This window comes from Protopterus annectens, chromosome 16.part0, assembly GCF_019279795.1.
Source record: "Protopterus annectens isolate FY-2018-M chromosome 16.part0, PAN1.0, whole genome shotgun sequence".
Lineage (NCBI taxonomy): Eukaryota > Metazoa > Chordata > Ceratodontiformes > Protopteridae > Protopterus > Protopterus annectens.
The window spans coordinates 785,805,914-785,828,770 of record NC_056750.1 but is presented as its reverse complement, the minus strand read 5'-3'; the positions used below and the strand labels follow the sequence as shown (position 1 = coordinate 785,828,770).

Sequence of the window (22,857 nt, the reverse complement as noted above, 5' to 3'; positions counted from 1 at the left end):
CCTTTGAAACTCACATTTACTGAAAATGAACCTGACAATCCATCAAATTACAACAGAAGTGCATACAATGAAGCACAAATTAATGGCTATCTGAGGGGTGCAGGAATGCAAAAAAAATGTATAATAAATTACAAGGGCCTCCACTGAAAACAGGATCTGTGGAACCTAGTCGGACTTTCCCGGTCAACAAATGTTAAATAAATAAAAAAATAAAAAATAAAAATTTGCTAACAGCCTGGGACAGTTTACTGGACAAAAGTGTGTCTTATTTGAGGCAGCTCAGGAGCAGCATCTGGTGTAGTGATTTAGTGAGACACACTAGAAAACTGAAGGTTGAAGAAATAGGGTATTGTACTACTGGAAGCAGCTCATTAACATCTCGTAGTCTTACTGTACTAAGTACCAGACAAACTGTTGTAGACCAACACAATGCACTTCACACCTGTGTGCCTACAAAAAAGCAAAGTAAATTAAAAATGCATTTATAGTTAATTTTTTTAACATTAAATTTTATTCGCAGCCAAACAGGAAACATGCCATCAATAGTCAAGAAAACCAAGGATCATACCCAAATAATGGCTGATATAACGAAGCTCCTTTTTACTACAAATTATTCCTTCCTTTACACTATAACTTCTCTGGGATGCAGGATACACACACATCTCACACACACACACACACACACACACACACACACACACACACACACACACACACACACACACACACACGACTATCATTATAACCTCTTGTATGACAGTGTACATTCCAATGTTTTCTTGCAATAAAATGAATAAATAATATATAAATAATGACTGAGTAGTGTATTTCAGTGTTGTGAGACCCATACAGTGCATCACACTGTATCCCCCATGCCTCCCCAAGAATCACAGAGTGCTCTTCAAACTATCTGGAGATATACATAGCTAAGTATATTTTTCTGGCACTTCAGAGTTGTGTACTGTTAATTGTTGCTTGACTAATTTTATATCATTGCTGGCTGACTTCAGAGTTGTGCACTATTTTTGCTTCACTGTATAGCTTTTCAGGTCTCTGCTGAATGTGTTGGTTTTTCCCACCTCCCCCTATTTCTCTGTGTCTTACATTGTTATAACTAGTTTTACATGCTGTGTGTTATCTGACTATCTCAAGGATTACTTGCATAAAATTAGACCCTCTTAGTAACAGCTTGCATATCATTGCTGGAGCCTTCCTGTGTCCTGACAGAGTGCACTTCAAACTATCTGGAGATATACAGAGCTAAGTATATTTTACTGGCACTTCAGAGTAGTGTACTGTTGATTGTTGCTTGACTAATTTTATATCACTGCTGGCTGACTTCAGAGTTATGCACTGTTATTTTTGCTTCACTGTATAGTTTTTCAGATCTCTGCTGAAGGTGTTCATTTTTTTCCTACCCACCCTCCCTATTCTTGTCTTGTTTAAATTTGGAGGCTTTTGAAGTTGCCTGCCCCCACTGTAGATTTGATCTGGGACACTCCCCCCAGTCCCATCTCTTTACCTCATTCTACCTAATAGACTCCTTCTGCACTTGTTTTTAGTCATTTTTAATTTAATTGCATTTTTTAAACTGTTTGGTCTAACATTGCTACATACTCAAGTGTGCTAGCTTGCACTGCATTTGAATTGTTTTTGCTGCTGTTTTATCTACTTTTCTGTATAAAAAAAAGCTAAGCCTATTTCCTACCTTTCCTGTAACTAGTGTAGTCCAGATTCAGATTTGCTGTATCCAGGACTGTATGTAAGCTTCTGACCCCCCAAGCTTTCTGTGTTGGAGGGAAACCTTCTATCTTATCAGTGGTAGTGGTAAGCACCAAGTAACCTATCTACCACATAAGGAGTGGTTTGGGCCCAGAAATTGTAGCTATTGGCCGTTTGGGCAGTTTTTCCATCTCTGTCAACCTTCTGATTTAAAAGCCCACGTTTGCACTTGTTTCCCCCTTCCTGTAACTAGTTTAGTCCAGATACAGATTCTTAGTTTTAGCACTTGAATTTAATTATTCATGATCAGCACTTGTTCAGAACTTGTAAGCACTAAATAACCTACTAATTACTACAGTGCTCAACCTTCCCCATTACCTAGAGGAAAACAGTTTTGGTACTTACTTTCCTCACTTGCTTAGAGAAAAACAGCTCTTGTACTCACTCTCCTCACTTATCTAGAGGAAAATAGTTTTTTATTCAGTCATGTCCAAGGGTCAGCTCCCAGTGTTCTCTCCTGTCTATCTGATGAATCTGGGCATCTTGGGGCCATGTAGAAATTGCCTCATGTACACAGACAAACCACTCCTCCTACCACCCAACACTACAACCTGTGAGAGATGCACTTATCTAGCCAAACTGGAGGTAAATCTCTCTCCAACCTAGACTGAAATTGACAGTCAAGAGGAGAAGGTAAACACTTGCACTACACCGCACTCATCACATAGTTTCACTAAATCTGCACCACCAAAATCTACACATAGAAACGCAAAAACATTTGTGGAGGCTCTCAATAATAATCTGCTCAAGCAACAGAGACCTCCCAAGCAGAAATGCAAGCCACCTCCACCCCCCAACACAACCCAAATGACACATAGCCTGCAGACTCAGTGTGACACTCAACCACAGCCAATAAGGCAAAACAACATACCCAACACACTAGTCATAGGTGACTCTATAGTCAGGCACACTGATGTCCCACTCATTAGGCTAAACAAGGAGAAGGTTACTGTCAGCTGCCTGTCAGATGCCAGGATTTGCCACATAACCCACGCACTCAGGTCACTCCACAACAAGTACAAATATGACTCTGTCATTGTCCATGTTGGTGTGAACGACCTGAGATGTACCTCCTTGGACTACATGAAAAGAAGCATGGAAGAGCTCTCTGATCTTGTAGCCCAGGCAGGTATGACCCTAGCCCTGAGTAGCATTCTGCCATCACCGAGAATGATACTGCAGTACAAGGACAAAATGATTGACTTCAACAATTGGCTAAGCTTCTGTTGTCATTCTAAAGGGATCCAGTATCTGTCTGCCTGGGATGACATGGTCGACAGACCATGATGCTTTGCCAGAGATGGCCTGCACCTGTCACCCCTGGGATTCTGGATACTGGCTAAGGTTCTTGCCACCCCTATAGTGCCTTTTTTAGGCAAGGTTCAAATGACAAATTCATCACCGTAACAGGAACAGGCAAGCAAAAACTGAGGGTGATGATACTCAATGCTAGAAGTCTAAATCTCAAAATGCACTCACTCGAGGTACTCCTTAAAATGGAGAACTTCAATATCTGTGCAGTGACTCAGACTTGGTTCAAGGCTCCAGAGAGCACCCCTGCACTACCAGGCTATAACTCATACCACACTTTTCGGCCATGTCCATATTCATTAAAGATATCCACACCTCCAAGCTAGTTGCTTAGCATAATGCAGCCAAGGTTATCCAAGTGCAACTAACTGTGGGCAAAACTGCAATCCAAATTGCAGCTTGCTACAGATCCCCCACCATGCCCCAGGATTCCCACTCCTCTTTTCTTGATGTACTGGAAAATATTAGGGTTCAACCAAATACCTTAATAATGGGTGAATTCAACTACCCCACCATTAACCTGGAAAACTACTCATGTACCAACTCCTTCACTCAATGCTTTCTGGAATTCATTAACTCCACACTCCCACCTGGGACAACAATATCCTAGATCTAGTCATTACCAACATGAGTGACCGGTGTTCCACACCTGAAGTCAATGCCTCATTGGTCCGATCTGACCATAAGCTAATTAACCTAGATATCCACATCCTGCCCCCACCCCCCCCATTAAGGAAACCACGGTAAAACATTTCTCTAAAGCCAACTTCATGCTTTTTAAGACAGAAGTGGTGAACTTCATTTCACCCATGCAGATGGACAATACAGTTACAACTATTGAATCCTACAGAATTGCACTTTATAAGCACTTACACAAGTGCATGGATCGTGCTATCCCAAACAGAACTAAGACGCTATCCTCCAAAAAAAGGAAGCCAATCTGGTGGTCCCCTGTCATAAACAAACTGTACAACAGAAGGAAGAAACTGTTGCAAAAGAGAGTAAAATCCCATGAGTGGAGTAGCTCCCTGGTCAGCCTCAGTAAGAAGCTGTGATCCCTGATAAAATCCTCCAAAGCTAGTTACGATAACAAAATTGCCACTGATTCTAAAGACAACCACAAAGCATTCTATAGCTATGTCAAGAATCTCAATGGCAACACTCAGATCAGCTATGAGTTACAGCACAATGGCACTAAATATACAAACCCAGCTGATATTGCCAACATCCTGGCAGATAAGTTCAGTGCTAACTTTACCCCCCTCTCACCCACAAAAGAGCCCATCTCTATACCGGAAGAATGCAAAGTTCCTGTAATCACAGCTGTACAGGTAAAAACTACACTCTCCAAAGCCAAGAACACAGCATCCATGGGACCAGACAACATCCCAGGCCATGTTCTACATGAACTACAGAATGAACTGGCACCCCACCTAAGTACCTTGTTCAATCATAGCCTCACCTCAAGCTTTGTGCCTGTTGAATGGCACACAGCGATGTTTATCCCACTCCACAAGGGGGGAGCCACCACGGACCCCAGGAACTACCGTCCCATTAGCCTGATGAGCCTGGTCTGCAAGGCCATGGAATGTATCATCATGGAACTTATAAACAAAGACATTGGTAATCTCCAAACTCTGGACCCCACCCAGTTCAGGTTTGTAAAAGGCAGATCATGTCTCCTAAACCTGATAGACTTCTTTGAAGCAGTCACCAAAGCCATAGATGAGGGTAATGTGGTTCACACAGCCTATCTAGATCTTGCCAAGGCTTTCAACACCATCCCCCACTCTGGAATTATAGATAAACTCACTAAATTAGGTATAAATCCCTTTGTCACAAGATGTGTTGCCAACTGGCTTACTGACAGAACCCACACTGTGAAAGTAGCAGACACCAAATCTGACTTTAGACCAGTGACAAGTGGAGTACCACATCCTCTCCTGTTTGGTATCTACATCTCTGAAGTACAGGCTAACACAGAAGGTCTTTGGCTAGCGAAGTTCGCAGATGACTGCAAACTAGGAGCCATAACTGAAACTCCTAACGATGTGGACATCCTACAAAAGGGCCTCACTGAGATAGATGCCTGGTGTCAAAGCCATGGCCTCAAGCTCAATGCCAAAAAGTGCATTGTCATCCCTTTTGGTAAAAACTCTGTACCCATGAACTACAACATAGGCAGTAGTATACTTAACATCGAAAGTGTGATAAGAGACCTTGGGACACAGGTGGACAGTAGTCTCTCCTTTGATAATCACATCGCCACAGTAGTCAGGAAATCCTTCTACGTGGCACACTTCATCAAAAAAGGTTTCTCATCCAGAAAAAAAGACGTCATTGTTCCCCTCTACCCATCACTCATTAGACCCATTATAGAGTACAACGCCCCTTTTGGTATGTACCTCAAAAGACATCAACAACAACTGGAAAGGTCGCAGAAATACATAACAAAGAGGATTACTGGCCTCAAACAGATGCCCTACGCAGACCGTCTCAAAAAACTCTAGCTTTACTCCGTCACATATCACCTACTCAGAGGTGATCTCTGCCTAACATACAAAGCTATGTCAAACCCTGAGCTGTTGGACATGCTCCACTTAAAGAAGTCCCAATCCCTCCGAGCTACACGCTCTAGGGTCCTAAACCTTGTCACCACAATAAACAGAACATGCCGGAGGGATAGATTCCTGTCCCAGAGACTTCCCATACTCTGGAATAAACTACCTATCTTTGTCAAACAGAGCTCCTCATTAGTACTCTTCAAGAAAAATCTTGATGACTGGATGGGAAATAGTAAATTCACCCCAGGGATCACTTCTGTTGCTCTGCTCGACAGTGGCACAGGAAAATAATTTTCTTGGGTGGCAAAAGCCAGGGTACCTTTTTGGCTGGGCTTGTATAGGCCCAAGGCCCGATAGCCTAGTACCTACATATGAACCTATGAATCTATAAGAACCCAAAACTAGGAAAGAATTTAAAATCTTCTTGTTGTGTACTTAGAAAGTTGCATCAGCAAACATTTTTCTGAAGGACAAGAAGTCTGAAAGTCACATGCCTGTATTACTTAGTGACTGTAATCCGTAACAATTTGCCAGAAAGTCACAGACCAAAATAATTCTCAATTTCTTTGCTCAAGAACTCAGGAGAAAGACAAAAAATAACGGTGGGGAAATGAAGCCCCAAAAGGGTACATTTTAAATGTTATTTTTGTAATCTATTTATTAACTAGGTTAACCCACTAGAAAAAAGTGGCCCTTTTCAGGGTTCACCTAGAAGTACTGTTTGGGTGACTTGTTCACAGTCTCACAGTAGGCAAATGAAGGTGTGAGGATTCAAACCCTCTACTTTTTTTGTACAGGAAGAAGCAGCTCATTAACAGCTCAGAGCCTTCAGCAGCAGACAACTCTAGCTCCCTTAAAACGTTAACAGAACAACAATAGGTGTGGCATTTGAACAATACGAAGTACAAATTTCTAATGACTGATACTGGTTGACTGTAATTCTCAGTGATTTACTAAAACAAAAAAAAGAAAGAGGTTTGATAGTTGGTGTAGAGGATTTAGGTTCCAAACTCTTAATGAGCTGCCTAGTGTAGTTAAAGGTACAGGATTTGATTATTTCTATTTCCATTTGCCTTCTGTGTGAGTTTAAGCAAGTCACTTAACCAGACAGAGCCCCTCTAGTTAAAATAAAAAAAAAACAATGAAAGTCATAACTGGGGCATTACTGATGACTGTAATTTGACTGGCATTTACTTGCCGTCTTTAGGTAGAGAGAATAAAGATCACATTGTCCTTAGAGGAAACACGCACACACACATGCACCAATCTCTAAAGCTGTGTAAAGACTTCATTCACTACATCCATTCTCTTTTTTCATTCCCCTAAACTAAGCTTAAAACCATTCTGTTCTTATTCTTCTGTAAACAAAGCTCGAACATCATTCTCTGAATAATGTGCATGCGTGCTTAAGCGTTCTTTTCACCTTGCTTTCAAACAGACCATCCTTTTGAAAGATGTACAAAAGTCAGGTGAGTGGGAGGGGGAAGACCGTGGCCCTTGTGAAAGATGTAAAAGTCAGGTGAGTGGGAGGGGGAAGACCGTGGCCCTTGTGAAAGATGTAAAAGTCAGATGAGTGGGAGGAGGAAGACCGTGGCCCTTGTGAAAGATGTAAAAGTCAGATGAGTGGGAGTGGTGGAAAGACCGCACATGCCGAGCAGGTGAGAACTGCATGCTTGCACTTTCATCTTTACGGGGATCGATTTCCGAAAAACAGTGAAACCTTTTCTTTAATCTTTAGTATTCCAGGAACTTGGGCACTTATGGGAGTATACAGTTTCATATGGGGGGGGCACATGTTCCTGTGTAGTATCACCCTACCTACTACTTTTGAGTGAAAAGATAAGATTAGAGATGCTGGGTTAGGTCATACTGGTGGTGGTTATACTGGTGCTACTCTGCTATTATCATATGGATATTATTACCATCAGCCATAATAGTGCTGAGCCAAATCCCTCAGCTCTGAAAATTGCTAAGGGAAAACATAATTATGTATTGTCTGTACTTTACCTAGTTTTATCATTGTCCCCAACATTAAAGTCATTCAAGACAGGCTATCCCAGGGACTTGTGCAATGTGATGAAGAAAACAAATCACATCATCACTGCAGTAAATCACTAAGCAACCTGGTTGATGTGCACCGTATGGCAATGTGGATTAAGAGTAATGTGCATCATGTGGCAATGTGGATCAAGAGTAATGTGCACCGTGTGGCAATGTGGATTGAGTAATGTGCAACATGTGGCAATGTGGATCAAGAGTAATGTGCACCGTGTGGCAATGTGGATTAAGAGTACCCTGGGCTGTCGTCTGGGCAGTTTTCAAGCCATGGTTTCCTTCCAAGATTTATAAAAAAACTGACCTCATATTGCTGCAATCCACTGCTGCTTTTTCAAACTGGTAGTCGGTAACTCTCAACTCTACCATTTAATGATCATGAGCTTTCTGCTCATTGCTGTCACAATAAATCACGGTTGCTGCCAGTTAATTATTTATTTATTTATTTCTAAAAGACACATTTCTTTCCTAAAAATAAAGTGCCCCAAGGTGAATATTATCAGCAGCCCATGGTGGGCATATGCAAACTGAAGAGACTACAAACTGTCAACCTACATATATCAAAATGGGTACAAAGCTTTTTGAAAACCAGGCAAATCAGTCAAAACTGTGTAATATAATCATACAGTTTGCATACTGAATAGCATACAACTCTTTCCTTGTTAGTAAGATAACATACTATTCAGAACCACTAGTTTAAAATGGTGACAGCTACAATAGTATGCAGAAATATAAGCACATTAAATCAATGTTCTATCAAAAATGATTTACAGAAAAATAAAATTTTTGAAACTCAATAAAAATACATAGGACTTTTATTTCTAATATAAAATAAGAAAGACACTAAAAGGTCCCAACACACTGCCTTTGCTAGCAAAGGTCACCTATGACAGTGCATAGTAAAAAATGAGGGAATTCTCTGAGGTTTCACAAACAGCATGTTCCTCATCCATCATCTCGTCTAATACCAAATCCTGAGGAAAGTGATAGAAAATGGTAAATATATTTCAAGCCAATGTGTTGTTCAGATGCTCAAATACATACACAGACACACACACAAGAACACAAGCACGCATACCCACATATGCAAATCATCCTTGGTTCCTTTGAAGAAATCACAACCAGATGAAAGACAAAACCTGGGTTATATCTTCATTGTGTGCCTTAAAATACTACAAATACAAACTCTGATATCTGTCATGTAAACATAAACTCCCAGTGGAACATGCCCTTTTTGAAAAGCTCATGTGAGTAACCACAATGACAACCATAAAACATTCCTTTGTTACAGGGTAGTTATATATCTGAAGCATCAAAAGGCATTGCAGGATGTGAGTAGAGATAGTATTTGTGCTGTAAGGCTGAACCTGGCCATGATCTATGATTTGTAATACAGCTTAAGGACTATAATAAATGATGCAGGGAAGTACTTTCCTGCCTTTATCTCAATATAGCAGCTAGCACAAAAACAGTTAATCAGTTAAACATACATTTTAATTTCTCTGTTCAACAAATGGCCAAATTCTGGGACAATTTTTAAATATTACTCTAATTGTTGCTGCAGTAGCATTGTCGCCTCACAGTAAGACGTTGTCCTGTTCGATTCTCAGCTAGAGCGTCTTCTGTGTGGAGACATGCGTGAATGGGAGTACCTTCATTGAAGGTTGTGCATCAGGGCCGGCAACTCGGCACGTAAAAATCTACTGCCAATCATTAGTGGACCGGAGTTCCGCTGTGGCGATCCCTAACCGGGAAAAGCCGAAAGACACAACAACAACAACAACAACAACAACTCTAATTTACTTACAAAATTAAAAGAACATGCTTTACATTAGCATGCTGTCCTGGACAATAAAAAAGCATAAAACTCTAGTATCTGGCACTGTTGACTGTATGTCATCCTCAGTGATTTATCAGAAAATCAAATATTTTATGAGGGAGGGGCAAACATATGAAGCAAACTCAGGGACATTTTACAAAATTCTAGACAAGCTGAGAAGTATATAATTATAATAAAGCAATTAGACAAAGCTTGGACTACTCACAGGTAACATTTAGTTTCCTGCTATCAGGATTAAAAATATATATATATATATATATATATATATATGCAGAAGGTTGGGCCGGATTCCATACTGCTGAATAACTAATGCGATGAGTCTGTCTCCTGTTGTTTCTTCATCCATCTCAGCCATCTTACATTTTTTTAAGGCTTAATCAGCCAGGAAACTCTACATTTTCTTACGGGGAACTATTTATTTTGCATTTCACTAAGAAAGAAACTATTCAGTTTTTCTTCCCTTTGTAATTCTTATGCTCAAGGTTGGCAAATCAAGTCACAGTATCACAGCTATTGGCATGACAATTTGCAATTCCAGGAGCCATGGGAGGGGGGGAAAGAAGTGAAGCAGAAGTGGTTAAGCAGGTTTAGTATTAGTAGTTTATCAGTTATTCTGATATTTTCAAGTAAATTCAAAATCCAAACTAGTTTAACACATTCTATGAAAAGAATGTGTTTACAGTACTATTTTAGTCTTAAAAAAAGGAGACCATATTGGAAAAAATTAACACAGCTGCTAAAGTCTCAAAATTAGAAAATAGAGGAACAAAACTTCAATCGAGAGGTAACAACATTGTTAAAACTAAAAGTAAATACATGTTTTCTTAATGTTTGTTTTGTTCAGCACATAGGCTAAAATAAGTTAATGCTGAACATAACAAAATGATTTTAAAATAAAATAAAAATATTTTGTTGGCTGGACATGGGCCCACTAGAGCTGTGGGCCATGGGTGACCACCTGTATTATAATCTGCCACTGTCAGTTGAAATATGCAATTCATTCCTGTTCCAAGGACATAGTCAACTGAATTGTACTCTCCAGTTTCAACCGTTACTCTACAATACAGATGAAAAACAAATAGCCACTCACACTGATATTTCCCTACTAAGGGCTGTGAGTAACATGAAATAGAGGAGGAATGGATAATTCAAGATGTGTTCCAGAATTTTCATCTAACCAAATCTTTATAATAAATCATGACAAGGCAAGTCAGACATAGTGCACTGTGTATTCTGGATCAATTTAGTATTAAAAATTATAGCCCTAGACAGGACTCCGTTGGTTAGTTCCTACTTACTGGTCGAAGATTACCATTCAACAACTAGGATAACACCATCAGGAAGAGAGAACCTCTATCCCAAAGATGCTTCATGGTCCAGTGGTGCTGACTGCTTATCGCAACATATCATCTCAGCTCAAAAAAATAACTTAAGTCTTTCACTTAATTCTGTGAGTCCTTGCAACCCATTATCCCCTACGTCAAAGAGTGACCACAGAATATACAGCCAGTGAGTCAGATGGACAAATAGAGAGCAGGAAGTTTCAAGCGTGGGAGATTCCCATCTAGTAAGTTATTCAAAATAGCATGGCAATGACAGTTTCTGGAGAACTAATAAGTCAAAAGGAATAAACCACTTTACAGCAGCAGCAGGAAATGGAAGTAATAAACACAAAAACAATTAATCACACTCAAAAAAGCAGTATCAATAAAAAAGCATCTTAAAAAACAAGACTAAATATGCATAGTAAACCAAATAACAAAAAAAAAAAAAAAAAAACAGTACAACAAATGTATAATTTAAATAAAAATGACCACAAGTGCATGTATTTATTTCCAGACTTCATCAGAGTTTGATAATATAGACAACAGCATCACTTTTAAAATGTTTGTCAACCAGTCAAAAAAACTCTCTCAATTAATCATGTTGACTAACATTGAAGGGATAATCACTAAATACTGAACACCTTCTTCTTCTTCTTTCGGCTTTTCCCAGTTAGGGGTCACCACAGCGGATCATCTGTCCGCTCATGATTGGCAGTGGAGTTTAAGGTGTTGAGTTGCCAGCCTGGCGCCCAACCTTCCACAGAAGGCACACACATGCACACACTCACACCTAGGGCCAATTTAGAGTGTCCAATCCACCTACTGCATGTCTTTGGGATGTGGGAGGAAACCGGACCACCCGGAGGAAACCCACGCGACCACAGGGGGGACATGCAGACTCAGCACAGAAGACACCCCAGCCAAGAATCGAACCGGAGAACCTCTTGCTGTGAGGCTGCACTTTACAATAAGAAATATCCTTAAAGACTACAATCCTGGTTACCCTTTAAGGTTAGTCTGATGAAACTCTGATGAAGACGAAAGCGCTTAGTTTTCTGGCTACCTGCACCTATGGTTGTTTTTATCTAATTTATACATTTGATGCATAGTAAACCCCATTTAATTGCAAAACCTCACCACAGGGCTAGCTTTACATTACAAATGTTTCAAAAGTTCAGAATCACCTGAACTAAAAAATATTACGCTTTAGTTATAAAGATGCATAGCCATTATTGTGACCAGAATCATAACACTCACCAAATGTATTACTTCACCTACAGCTATATGACAAGTGATAACAACACAGTCATTTAAAGAGCAAGGCTATAAAAGTAAAATTAAATCAAACAAGGTACAAATGTTAATTCTGGAATTTACGTGTGTCTCATTATTAGACTGTTTATATAATGTAAGAATAAGTGAGTATATTTTGCAACATCTTCCATACCAGCAGGCACCACAAAGAACAAGGAAACCATGAGAATATTAATCACTTACAGTCCACTCATTCTTTTTAGGGGAAAGAAATGGATCCTATGTTTTTCCTCTCAAATGGCTTTTCTTTCCTACATACAGGATCCTTCAAGATAGGAACCTACAGCACTGACAAACGGAGCAACAAACACTCCATTTACCATTCTCATCTGATAACTGCGGCAAGACACTTGATGAGTCATATATGATTTTACTATCATGGCTACAAGTTTCTGTGTTGCCCATACCTTACTTGGATAGAAGGAAGCTTCTCTGTTCACCTGTGAGAGAGGGGAGCTTTGAGCAGCCTATCTGTCCCTGGAGGAGTGGTTTCAGCCCAGAAGTTAGTAGTTTATTGGCCATTTTGGGCTAATTTCTATCTCTTTCATTTCCCTGCTATAAAAACCACATTTGCGTGGTTTTGCGCGCCAGGCAGCTAGGGTTAAACTATTCCAGGCTCCACAAAGTCTACTCTTCAATTTTTCCTTTGGAACTAGACAAACTTTCAACTTAAGCACTCAAACCATTCATTTCACAGCCCAGCACTTGCTCAAAACATATAGCAAGCACTAATTAACCCTAGCATTAGACCCCCCCATACTGTCCAGAAGGACAAGCCTCTCTATTCGTTCGTACCAGCCAATCAGTAAAACAGCTCACTTTACCTATTCAGGTATGTCCAAAGGGCAGTTTCAGGTGTACTCTCCAGTCCAACTGGTGAATATGGGTATTTTGAGGCAATGTTACAACTGCCTCATGTACACAGACATCCCTCTCCTCCTACCACCAAACACTAATATATGCGTGAGATGCAATTATACAGCCAAACTGGAGGCAAAGCTCTCTCAACCCAACACTGGAACTGACAGTCAAGAGGAGAAGGGAAATACTTGCAACACACCACCAGTCTCACATAGACCTATTAAACCAACACCGGCAAATAACACACATAAATACACAAAAACATACTCGGAGGCTCTGAATAAAAATCTGCAAAAGCAACAGAGACCTCCAAAGCAGACATCCAAGCAACATCCACACACCCCCACAAACCATGAAACACATACTTCACATAATCAGTGTAGTCACAGCCCTTAAGGCAAAATAACATACCCAACACACTAGTAATAGGTGACACTGATGTCCCACTAACTAGGCTGGACAAAGAGAAGGTTACAGTTAGCTGCCTGTCAGGCACCAGGATCAGCCACATAACACAAGCACTCAGGTTGCTCCAGAACAAGTACAAATATGACTCTGTCATTGTCCATGTTGGTGTGAATGATCTGAGACATACCTCCCTGGACTACATGAAAAGAGACATGGAAGAGCTCTCTGATCACGTAGCCCAGGCTGGTATAACCCTGACCCTGAGTGGCATCCTGCCCTCACCAAGAATGATGCCACAGTATAAAGAAAAAATGATCAATTTCAACAATTGGCTAAGTTTCTGGTGTCATTCAAAGGGGATTCAGTATCTGTCTGCCTGGGATGACATGCTTGACAAGCCACATTGATTTGCAAGAGATGGCTTGCACCTGTCACCCTTAGGCTTTTGAATACTGGCCAAGGTGTTTGCTGGCCCCATAGTGCCTTTTTTAGGAAAGGCTCAAAAGACAAACCCACCACCGTAAATAGCACAAGTAACCAAAAACTGAGGGTAATGCTACTCAATGCCAGAAGTCTAAACCTCAAAATGCATGCACTCAAGGCACTCCTCAGTATGGAGAATATCAATATCTGTGCAGTAAGAGAAACCTGGTTTAAGGCTACAGAGAGTACCCCAGCACTACCAGGCTATAACTCATACCATACTTTTTGGCCACAGAACCCTGACCGAAACACAAAAGGCGAGGGGTGTATCCATATTCATCAAGGATACCCACACCTCCAGGTTAGTGGTGCAGCACGATGCCTCAGAGATCATCCATGTGCAACTAACAATGGACAAAACTGCAATTCAAATTGTAGCTTGCTACAGATCACCTGTCATGACCCAGGACCCACATTCCGTGTTTCTTGAGACAGTGGAAAATATGAAAGTCCTACCAAACACCATAATATTGGGTGATTTCAGTTACCCAAACATTAACTGGGAGAACTACTCAAGTACTAACTCCCTTGCCCAACGCTTCCTAGAATTTATAAACTCGAACGCCCTGGATCAACTGGTCAACATCCCCACCAGAGGTGACAACATATTGGACCTGGTCATCACCAACATGGGCGACCGGTGTTCCACACTGGAGGTCAACCCCTTGCTGGTTAGATCAGACCATAGACTAATCACTCTGGATATCCACATTCCTCTCCCACACCCAATCAAGGAAAGCACCGTGAAAAACTTTTCAAAAGCAAACTTCACATTACTCAAGACCAAGATGGACAGGTTCACAGCCCCCATGTTAAAGGACAATGCTGTCCAAGCTGCTGAATCCCTTACAAAGGCACTCTATGAGCACCTGCAAAAATGCGTGGATCATGCTATCCCAAGCAAAACCAAGACGCACTTCTCCAACAAAACTAAACCAGTCTGGTGGACCCTTGCTATAAACAAGCTATACAATAGAAGGCAGAAATTAGTACAGAAAAGAGTAAAATCCCAAGAAGGGAAGACATCCCTGATCAGTATCAGCAAGAAATACGATCCCTCATAAAATCATCCAAGGCTAACTTCGAAAGAAAAATTGCCAAGGACTCCAAAGATAACCACTAAGCATTCTTCAGCTATGTCAAGAACCCAAGTGGAAACTCTCAGATCTGCTCTGAGTTAATGCAGAATGGCACAAAATACACTAAACCAACTGATATTGCCAACATTCTGGCAGACAGGTTAAGTGCAAACGTCACCCCCCCTCTCACTCCCTAAAGGCCCATAACCATATCAAAAGAATATAGAGCCCCGGCAATCATTGACACAGGTTAAAACAGCCCTATCCAAAGCCAGAAACACAGCATCAATGGGACCGGATGGTGTCCCAGGCTGTGTCTTACACAAGCTCCAAAATGAACTAACCCCTCACCTAAACACACTGTTCAAACTCAGCCTGTCTACAGGCTATGTATCCATAGAGTGGCACACAGCAACAGTTATCCCACTCCACAAAGGTGGAGGCACAATGGACCCCGGGAACTATCACACCATAAACCTGACTAGCCTGGTCTGCAAGGCTATGGAGCCCATCATCATGGAACTTATTAACAGAGACATTGGGAACCTCCAAACATTGGACCCTACCCAGTTTGGCTTTGTTAAGGGCAGATCATGCTTCTTAAACCTGGTGGACTTCTTTGAGACAGTTATCAAGGCTTTAGACGAGGGAAAGGAGGTCCACACAGCCTACCTAGACCTCGCAAAGGCTTTCAACACCATTCCCCATTCTAGTATTATAGACAAGCTCACCAGCCTGAACATAAATCCCTACGTCACGAGATGGGTTGCCAGTTGGCTCATGGATAGAACCCACACAGTGAGAGTTGCAGGCTCTAGGTCCGACTCTAAACTGGCTACAAGTGGCATTCTCCAGGGTTCAGTCCTGGGACCCCTCCTGTTCGGTATATACTTCTCAGAGGTACAGGTAAGCACAGGAGGACTATGGATGACCAAGTTCGCAGACAACTGCAAACTGGGGGCCATAATTGACTCTCTGGCTGATACAGACATCCTCCAGAAGGGTGTCACCGAGACGGATACCTGGTGTCAAAATCATGGCCTCAAGCTAAATGCCAAAAAGTGCATAGTCATCCCCTTTGGAAAAAACAAAGTACCCGTGAACAACCACATACGTGGTAGTCCCCTAAATACAGAAAATGTAATAAGGGATCTGGGGACCCAAGTAGATAGTAATCTCTCCTTTGATAATCATACTGCCAAGGTGGTTAGAAAATCCTTCTGTGTGGCCCACCTAATCACAAAAGGGTTCACATCCAGAACAAAAGAGGTTATTGTGCCCCTCTAGTCATCACTCATCAGACTCATCATAGAGTACAATGTACCATTTGGGATGTACCTTGCAAGACACCTGCAACAGCTGGAAAGACCACAGAAGTACCTCACCAAGAGGATTACTGGCCTCAAACAGATGCCCTATGCAGCCCAACTGAAGAAACTCCAGCTGTACTCGGTTGCATACCTCTTACTGAGAGGTGATCTCTGCCTGACATACAAGGCCATGTCCAACCCAGAATTGATGGATATGTTCCACATAAAAAAAAGAAAATCCTCGAGAGCCACACGCTCTAGGGATCTAAACCTCGCCACAGTGATAAATAGGATGTGCTGGAGGGATAGATTCCTGTCCCAGAGACTTCCCATGCTTTGGAACAGGATTCCAATCTACATTAGGCAGAGCCCCTCACTAACACTCTTCAAGAGAAACCTTGACGAGTGGATGGGGATCACTGCAGTGGCTCTGCTGGACAGAGACACAGGGAACTAATGGCTCTGCTGGACAGAGACACAGGGAACTAAACTAAACTAAGGGGGCGGCGAAAACCAACACATTCTGGCTAGGCTTATAGATGTCCTCGGGCAGATAGCCTAGTACTTATCTATGAACCTAGAGGCAGCATCTAACACAGGCTACCATGCTCATCTAAGCAACAAATACAACATAATTTGTATAACTTTCCTGCCTTAACTTCACACCATCAAAAGACAAGCCATTAAATAATATTTAGTCTGTTCATAAACTGATTCTTGTTGTCAGGTAACCTAATGACAATATAGTCCTAAGCTGCTGCAAAGCAGAACCAAGCTGTCACTCATCATATATGAGAAACAAAACCTAGCCTTTGAACCTATCTCTCATGTCCCATTGAAGCAACAAAAACTTCTTCAAAATCAGGGTACAATAAAGGAAAATCCATATTGCAACTTCCATACAAACGTAAACAGTATAAATAAAAATTGCTTTACATTTATCATCAAAGATAAACATTTGGAGACTCTGTAACTAACTTAATAACATTCAAATAAATCTCCACAGTTCCAATTGTAAATGTAATAAATCCAATACGCAGTTCGAATGACAATAAAACACTAAATATTTATTAAAACAAAAAACAACCGGTAAGCACTTTCATTCACAAAGAACTTCTTCAGACTTGGTTGGCACACATACAAAATTCACATTTATAGTTTGTTCAAGTCACATGACCCAAAACATTAGCAGTGTTTTAATCCTTTCTTACATAACACTGCTTTAAAGTTTTCCATATCATTCATACCTGGATCTGCACCTGTGTTTAGTCTCACTTGCCAAGCAAATTCTTTCCAGTTTAAATCCACTTCTGCATCCCATCTCTTGTCTGCATTTAAAACTTAGGTTCATAGGTTCATAGATCAGTACTAGGCTAACTGCCCTTGCGAGCCATTTTAAGCCTAGCCAATTACCCCTTGTGAGACTCAAACCCTGGACCTTATGTTTGTAAGGCAAACACCTTAACCATTAGGCCACCCTCCCAACCCACTTGGTCAATAACAGTAAAACTAAAACCCACTTTAACTCTGTTATGACAGTTAACAACATGTCTTGCTAGAGCATTAGTTACATCCAGATTTTCAACTGCTCTCAGGTGCTCATAAATTCTGTGATGGAAGCTACATATAACTCTTCCTATGTAAAATCCATCGCAAGAATTATGTAATACTAGATACACAATGAAATTAGACTTGCAATTGTAATTCCCCTTGATATTAATAGTAAAGTCCCGAGCCTTTACTACTATTTTATTCCCCAGTACCAAAAACCTACAATAATTGTAGTCTTCACATCTTGACATCCCATTATAAGTAATAGGAGTGTTAAATTTTTTGGTTTCTAAAAAATCCTTAAGACGTTTCCCTCTTTCTGTGACAAAAGTAGGACTCTCATATAAAAAAGCACCTAACTCTTGGAAATTCTTCAAAAATTTCCTATTATTTGTGATGATCTGCTTAATACTGTACATATCTACTGAATTTTCCAATGTACAACTCAGATTATAATCTACTCCTTCACTATTTCTTTCAACATCCTTTATTGTCCCTTTCTTCCTCACAGCTTTAATTTTATCTATTGCTTCACTTATTACCCCAATAGGGTAACCCCTGATTAAAATTTTTTTTCTTAACATCTCACATTCTTCCAAAAAATACTGATCTTCATCAGTGAATCTATTTATTCTATCAAGCTGACCAAACACAATATTATTTTTCAAGTTTGCACTGTGTAAACTACTATATTCCAAGTAGCTGTTACTCTGGACATCTTTTTTTAAAAATTTTAACGAATATTTTCCCCCCTTTCTTGTACACAGTCATATCTAGGTAATTCACACTAATTCTACTTCTATTAAAAGAACACTTTAAATAACTTTTAACAGAATTTAAATATTCACAGAATTTCAACAATTCCGACTCAGAACCTTTCCATAAAAAAATAAGTCATCAATAAAGCGCTTGTAAAAATAAATATTACTAGCAAATATAGAATTAAAAATAAATTCTCTTTCCCAACTAGTCATGAACAAATTGGCATAGCTCGGGGACATAGCTGCCCCCATAGCCACACCTTTATTTTGTTTAAAAAATCTATTGTCGAAGCTAAAAAAATTGTAAGACAATATTACATCTAAAAGTTCAGCCAACGGACTAATCTCCTCACCATTAAAACCAGGACAACCCCTCAGCACTCCTGTAACCCTCTCAATTCCTTCTTATTTTTTCTTATGTTTTATATAAAACTCAAATGTTTTGTTATATGCACTTTTAACCGCTGTTATGAAGTTTTCTTGTATTAGAAATATAAAAAGTAGGAGGGGTTTAGTTTCCTTTCCTGTTTACATTTATAAATAGGCTAATATGTAAGTGTGTGTATGCGTGTGTTCATTTTTAATCATAGCTAACATATTTAAAACAGCTTTGTAAAATATTTAGATTTCTGAATTTTTTCCACTAAATGTACATCTCTGATGTGCAAGCTTGTTTTCTAAAAACAGGTTTTGTGCTTATAAGTATTTGAAGTAAAAACAGATGAAATGATTCATTCATGCAGACAGGTCATGGGTAGTTGCTTGAAACATCCTGCAAACAAATAGAATAAGGCCATTTATTTAAGAAAGTATGATTTGTAAATCAGTGTCCAAGTAAGATTTTTAGTGTTACTGTATATAGGAAACGTAAGGTAGACTAAGTGGGAAAAACTAAGACTTCTACATCAATAAAGTTTACGTTTACATATCTGCTTCTTTTTCTACCTATCAGCTCAATGTCTAGTCATTATGTACTCGCACATATGTGCTCATGTGGGTGTGGTGGGGGGGTAAAGGGTGTTCATCTTGGGGAAAGGCTCTTCATTGTTTTTCTGCAAGAGAAATGTGATGGTGGGCTACTTAATTTGTTCATGAATTTCAGAGTGAAAAATGTATTGTTTCTTCTCCTTTGCCTTTAGATGTCTGTAAGCTGAATAGTGACCCAGGTCGCTGCTATGGCTTCTTTCCCAGATACTTCTACAACTCTACCTCCCAGACATGTGAAAAATTCATCTATGGTGGCTGTGGTGGGAATGGAAACAACTTCGACAATGAAGAGGAATGTCTTCAGACATGCTGAAGAGAAGGTGAGGAAAAGGACCTTTAAAAACAGGTCCCACTGCAGAGTTTTTAACGTATTACAAAGAATACTTATTAAAGATCAAAATAAAATGGTAAAAAATATAGCTATTTTTCAAAGGGGATAAAATCTTTTAGACATTCTGAACTATTATAAAATCACTGGCTACATGAAAAGAAAGCAAGGGGAAAAGTCCTAGCTTTCCTTTCAGCGGTCACCATTTTATGATTCAGTTTTTGCCACTCCTGTGGATTTCATATAGCTGAAAGATGCAGTTTGGAAGAGCTATGAGTAAGCATTGCACTTATTTATAAACAGATGCATTAATTCACATCTTACATGTGGGTCAGGACAGTTGCCGAAAAGTGAAATGGTTGTATGGCAGTCCTACCCCAAACCTGCAGGACTGCACCCAATCTTTAAGTCACTTTTTTCTTCATTTTCCCCACAAGATGTAAGTGTCAGAGTAGATTATAAGTACTGGACACAGAGTGGATCACCACTACAGGGGGTAATGTGAGGGCTTGGCAGATAACAATGATTTGTTGGCTTGTTCCTCATCATTTTGGTTTTGATTAGTGGTGCCATCTGCCCTGCAGGCTTTTGAGCTGATGCTCTAGTTCCTATTAGATATATTGTCGAGCTGCAAACTTTTTATAACTGCTTAACAGAATTTTTTTTATAAAGCAATGACTTGTTAACGCTAGTGAAAGTAACACTGTGATGCTGTGACATGTAAGCACTTGCAGTGAAGGCAAGTCAGTTGTAAATAGAAATAACAGAAACCAAACAGACTTTATGAAGAAAGCATTATACACAGAGAAGTCTCGAAGGTGGAGGAACAGAATTTTACAGAAAGAGAAGAAGGGTGGGCAGGCTAAACAAGAAGGGGGGGAGAAGTAGTCTAATCTTGAAGACAGAAACAACTTTTCGGGCAACTGCATCAGGGTTTGGATTTGGAACTAATAGGTTTAGACACATTAAATACATCAGTATAGTAGGAACCAAAGGGTGAAATAAACTAAATACTACTTAGTGGGACGAAAAGCACTTTGTTAATAAATTTTGGAATTTTAATTGCTGTTATATTACTGTGTGTGGTTCCACTATCTCCCGTGTGGCTTTTCTCATTTGACATCAGTGTAGTAGTCATTTGGTTGAGGGCATAACATTTTACAGACATCCACTGGCTCAATAAAATACTCCAGAAAAGCAATGATATTATGTTTGATACAGGTACACAATGGGAGGATATTTCTGAGTATTTAATTAAGATTTGAATCATCTCTGTGTCCAGAGTTACAGTTTATTCATCAAATAAATGAGGTCAAGTTCAAATTTATTTAGGTGATTGTTTACAAAGCAACGTTAAAAGTATGGATTAAAAAGTAAAAGAGCGAAAACATGAATAAATTAATTACAATGGAACTTATGATAAAATTAAATTATAAAACAATATATATTATGGAAGGATGCAAGGATACATTTTACTTAATAACATCATCTGCAAAGTTCCCTGATAGTTGGTGTAGAGTGCTAAAGCTGTGAGCTGTGATTCCTGTGGTACAGGGTTTGATTCCCTCAGCCCTCATGTGCCTACTTTGTGACTTTGAGCAAGTTACTTAACCAGACATTGCTCCCAGGTCACCCCTGAAAAAGGCGGTGTGTCCACTAGGTCTATCTGGTTACAAATGCGTATTAATCATAATTATAATATATCGGAAAAAATAAATGTAATCAATCAGTGTCATATGCTAAGTCAAATGTGTACTTTAAGAGACCTCCTAAAACTGAAAAGAATTGATGCAGGATGCAACAATTGTAGGAAAAGTTTCTAAAAAAACTGAAGGGCCTGATGACTAAAAGCATGATTCTATATGTCTCTAAGTAATCCCCTGGGACCTCTAAAAGTTCCAAAATGGAGAAACAAAGGGGCGTGATTGATTGTCTGTTACTTCACTTTGTAACTTCTCCACTCTCTCACAGCTCTTCCTACTTTTATAATTATATGGTAGCTCCGCATTCCAGCTTAAATCTCTCATGATGTTAAAAATGTGGAATGAATACTTTCTTGCTTTCATGACTTTATATATCTTCTATACTGAACTTAGCTCTCCTGAATGTTATCCACGTATGGACCTGGAAAAGACATGTGACCTGCACCTCTGGGGTGTCTTGTGGGTGGTGCTACAACAAAACAGAGTTCCAGCATTACTGGTGAAGCCTGCCATTTAGTTTCTTTATTTAAGGAGTGAGACTGGTGAAATCATTCTCAGTATAAAGTCAGATACACTAAGGATGGCATCTTATCTCCACTGCTCTTCATGGGTTTCATGGTGAAGATATTAAAGCACAGCTGAAGTTTGCAAAATATCCAATTTGGGAATGCAAGTGCTGTGCCTTTGTTGCTTTCAGAGGATGTTGCCTTTGTGGAATTAAACATCTGTGCATCTCTAGCATGCACTTGAGTGGTTTATTGTTCAGTGTAAAGTACATGGGATGAAACTAAACAACTCCATATCACAAGACATGGTTCACTTTCAGAAATATGTGGGTTGTTTTCTGCAGGTGAGAGAGAAGTAGCTGCCCAAGCGGAAGAGTTGAAGTATCTTGGGGTCTTGTGCAAGTGCAGTGAAGGGGGTCAGGAAATGGGTAAAGGGGAAGCAGCACAGCAGGTGCTGTACCACAATGTGGTGGTGATGGAAAAGATGAGACAGAGGAACATGCTGTCAGACTATGTCCCCTTCTTTACCTAAAAGCAGAGTGAAAAAAGGGTCCTTCCCTGGGCTTGCTGGGCTCACTCTCCACAAAAGAGTAAGGAATCCGGTAATGGGGAGAATTTGAACACGCAGCTCTCTGGGCTCAAAAGAGTTAGTTGAGGTGGCTTGACAGCTATGAGGATGTTCACTGTTC

The 22,857-nt window shown here is 40.0% G+C and overlaps 1 protein-coding gene across 1 annotated transcript in view; it reads left to right on the top strand.

Moving 5' to 3' along the window:
* The window catches only part of LOC122790963 (papilin-like), a 169,797-nt gene that overhangs the window by 128,316 nt on the left and 18,624 nt on the right, over nucleotides 1-22,857 (top strand). The window contains exon 10 of the mRNA XM_044058684.1: nucleotides 19,784-19,951. Within this exon, the coding sequence (XP_043914619.1) occupies nucleotides 19,784-19,944 (161 nt within the window). The 3' untranslated portion in view covers nucleotides 19,945-19,951. The remainder of the gene's footprint in view (nucleotides 1-19,783; nucleotides 19,952-22,857) is intronic.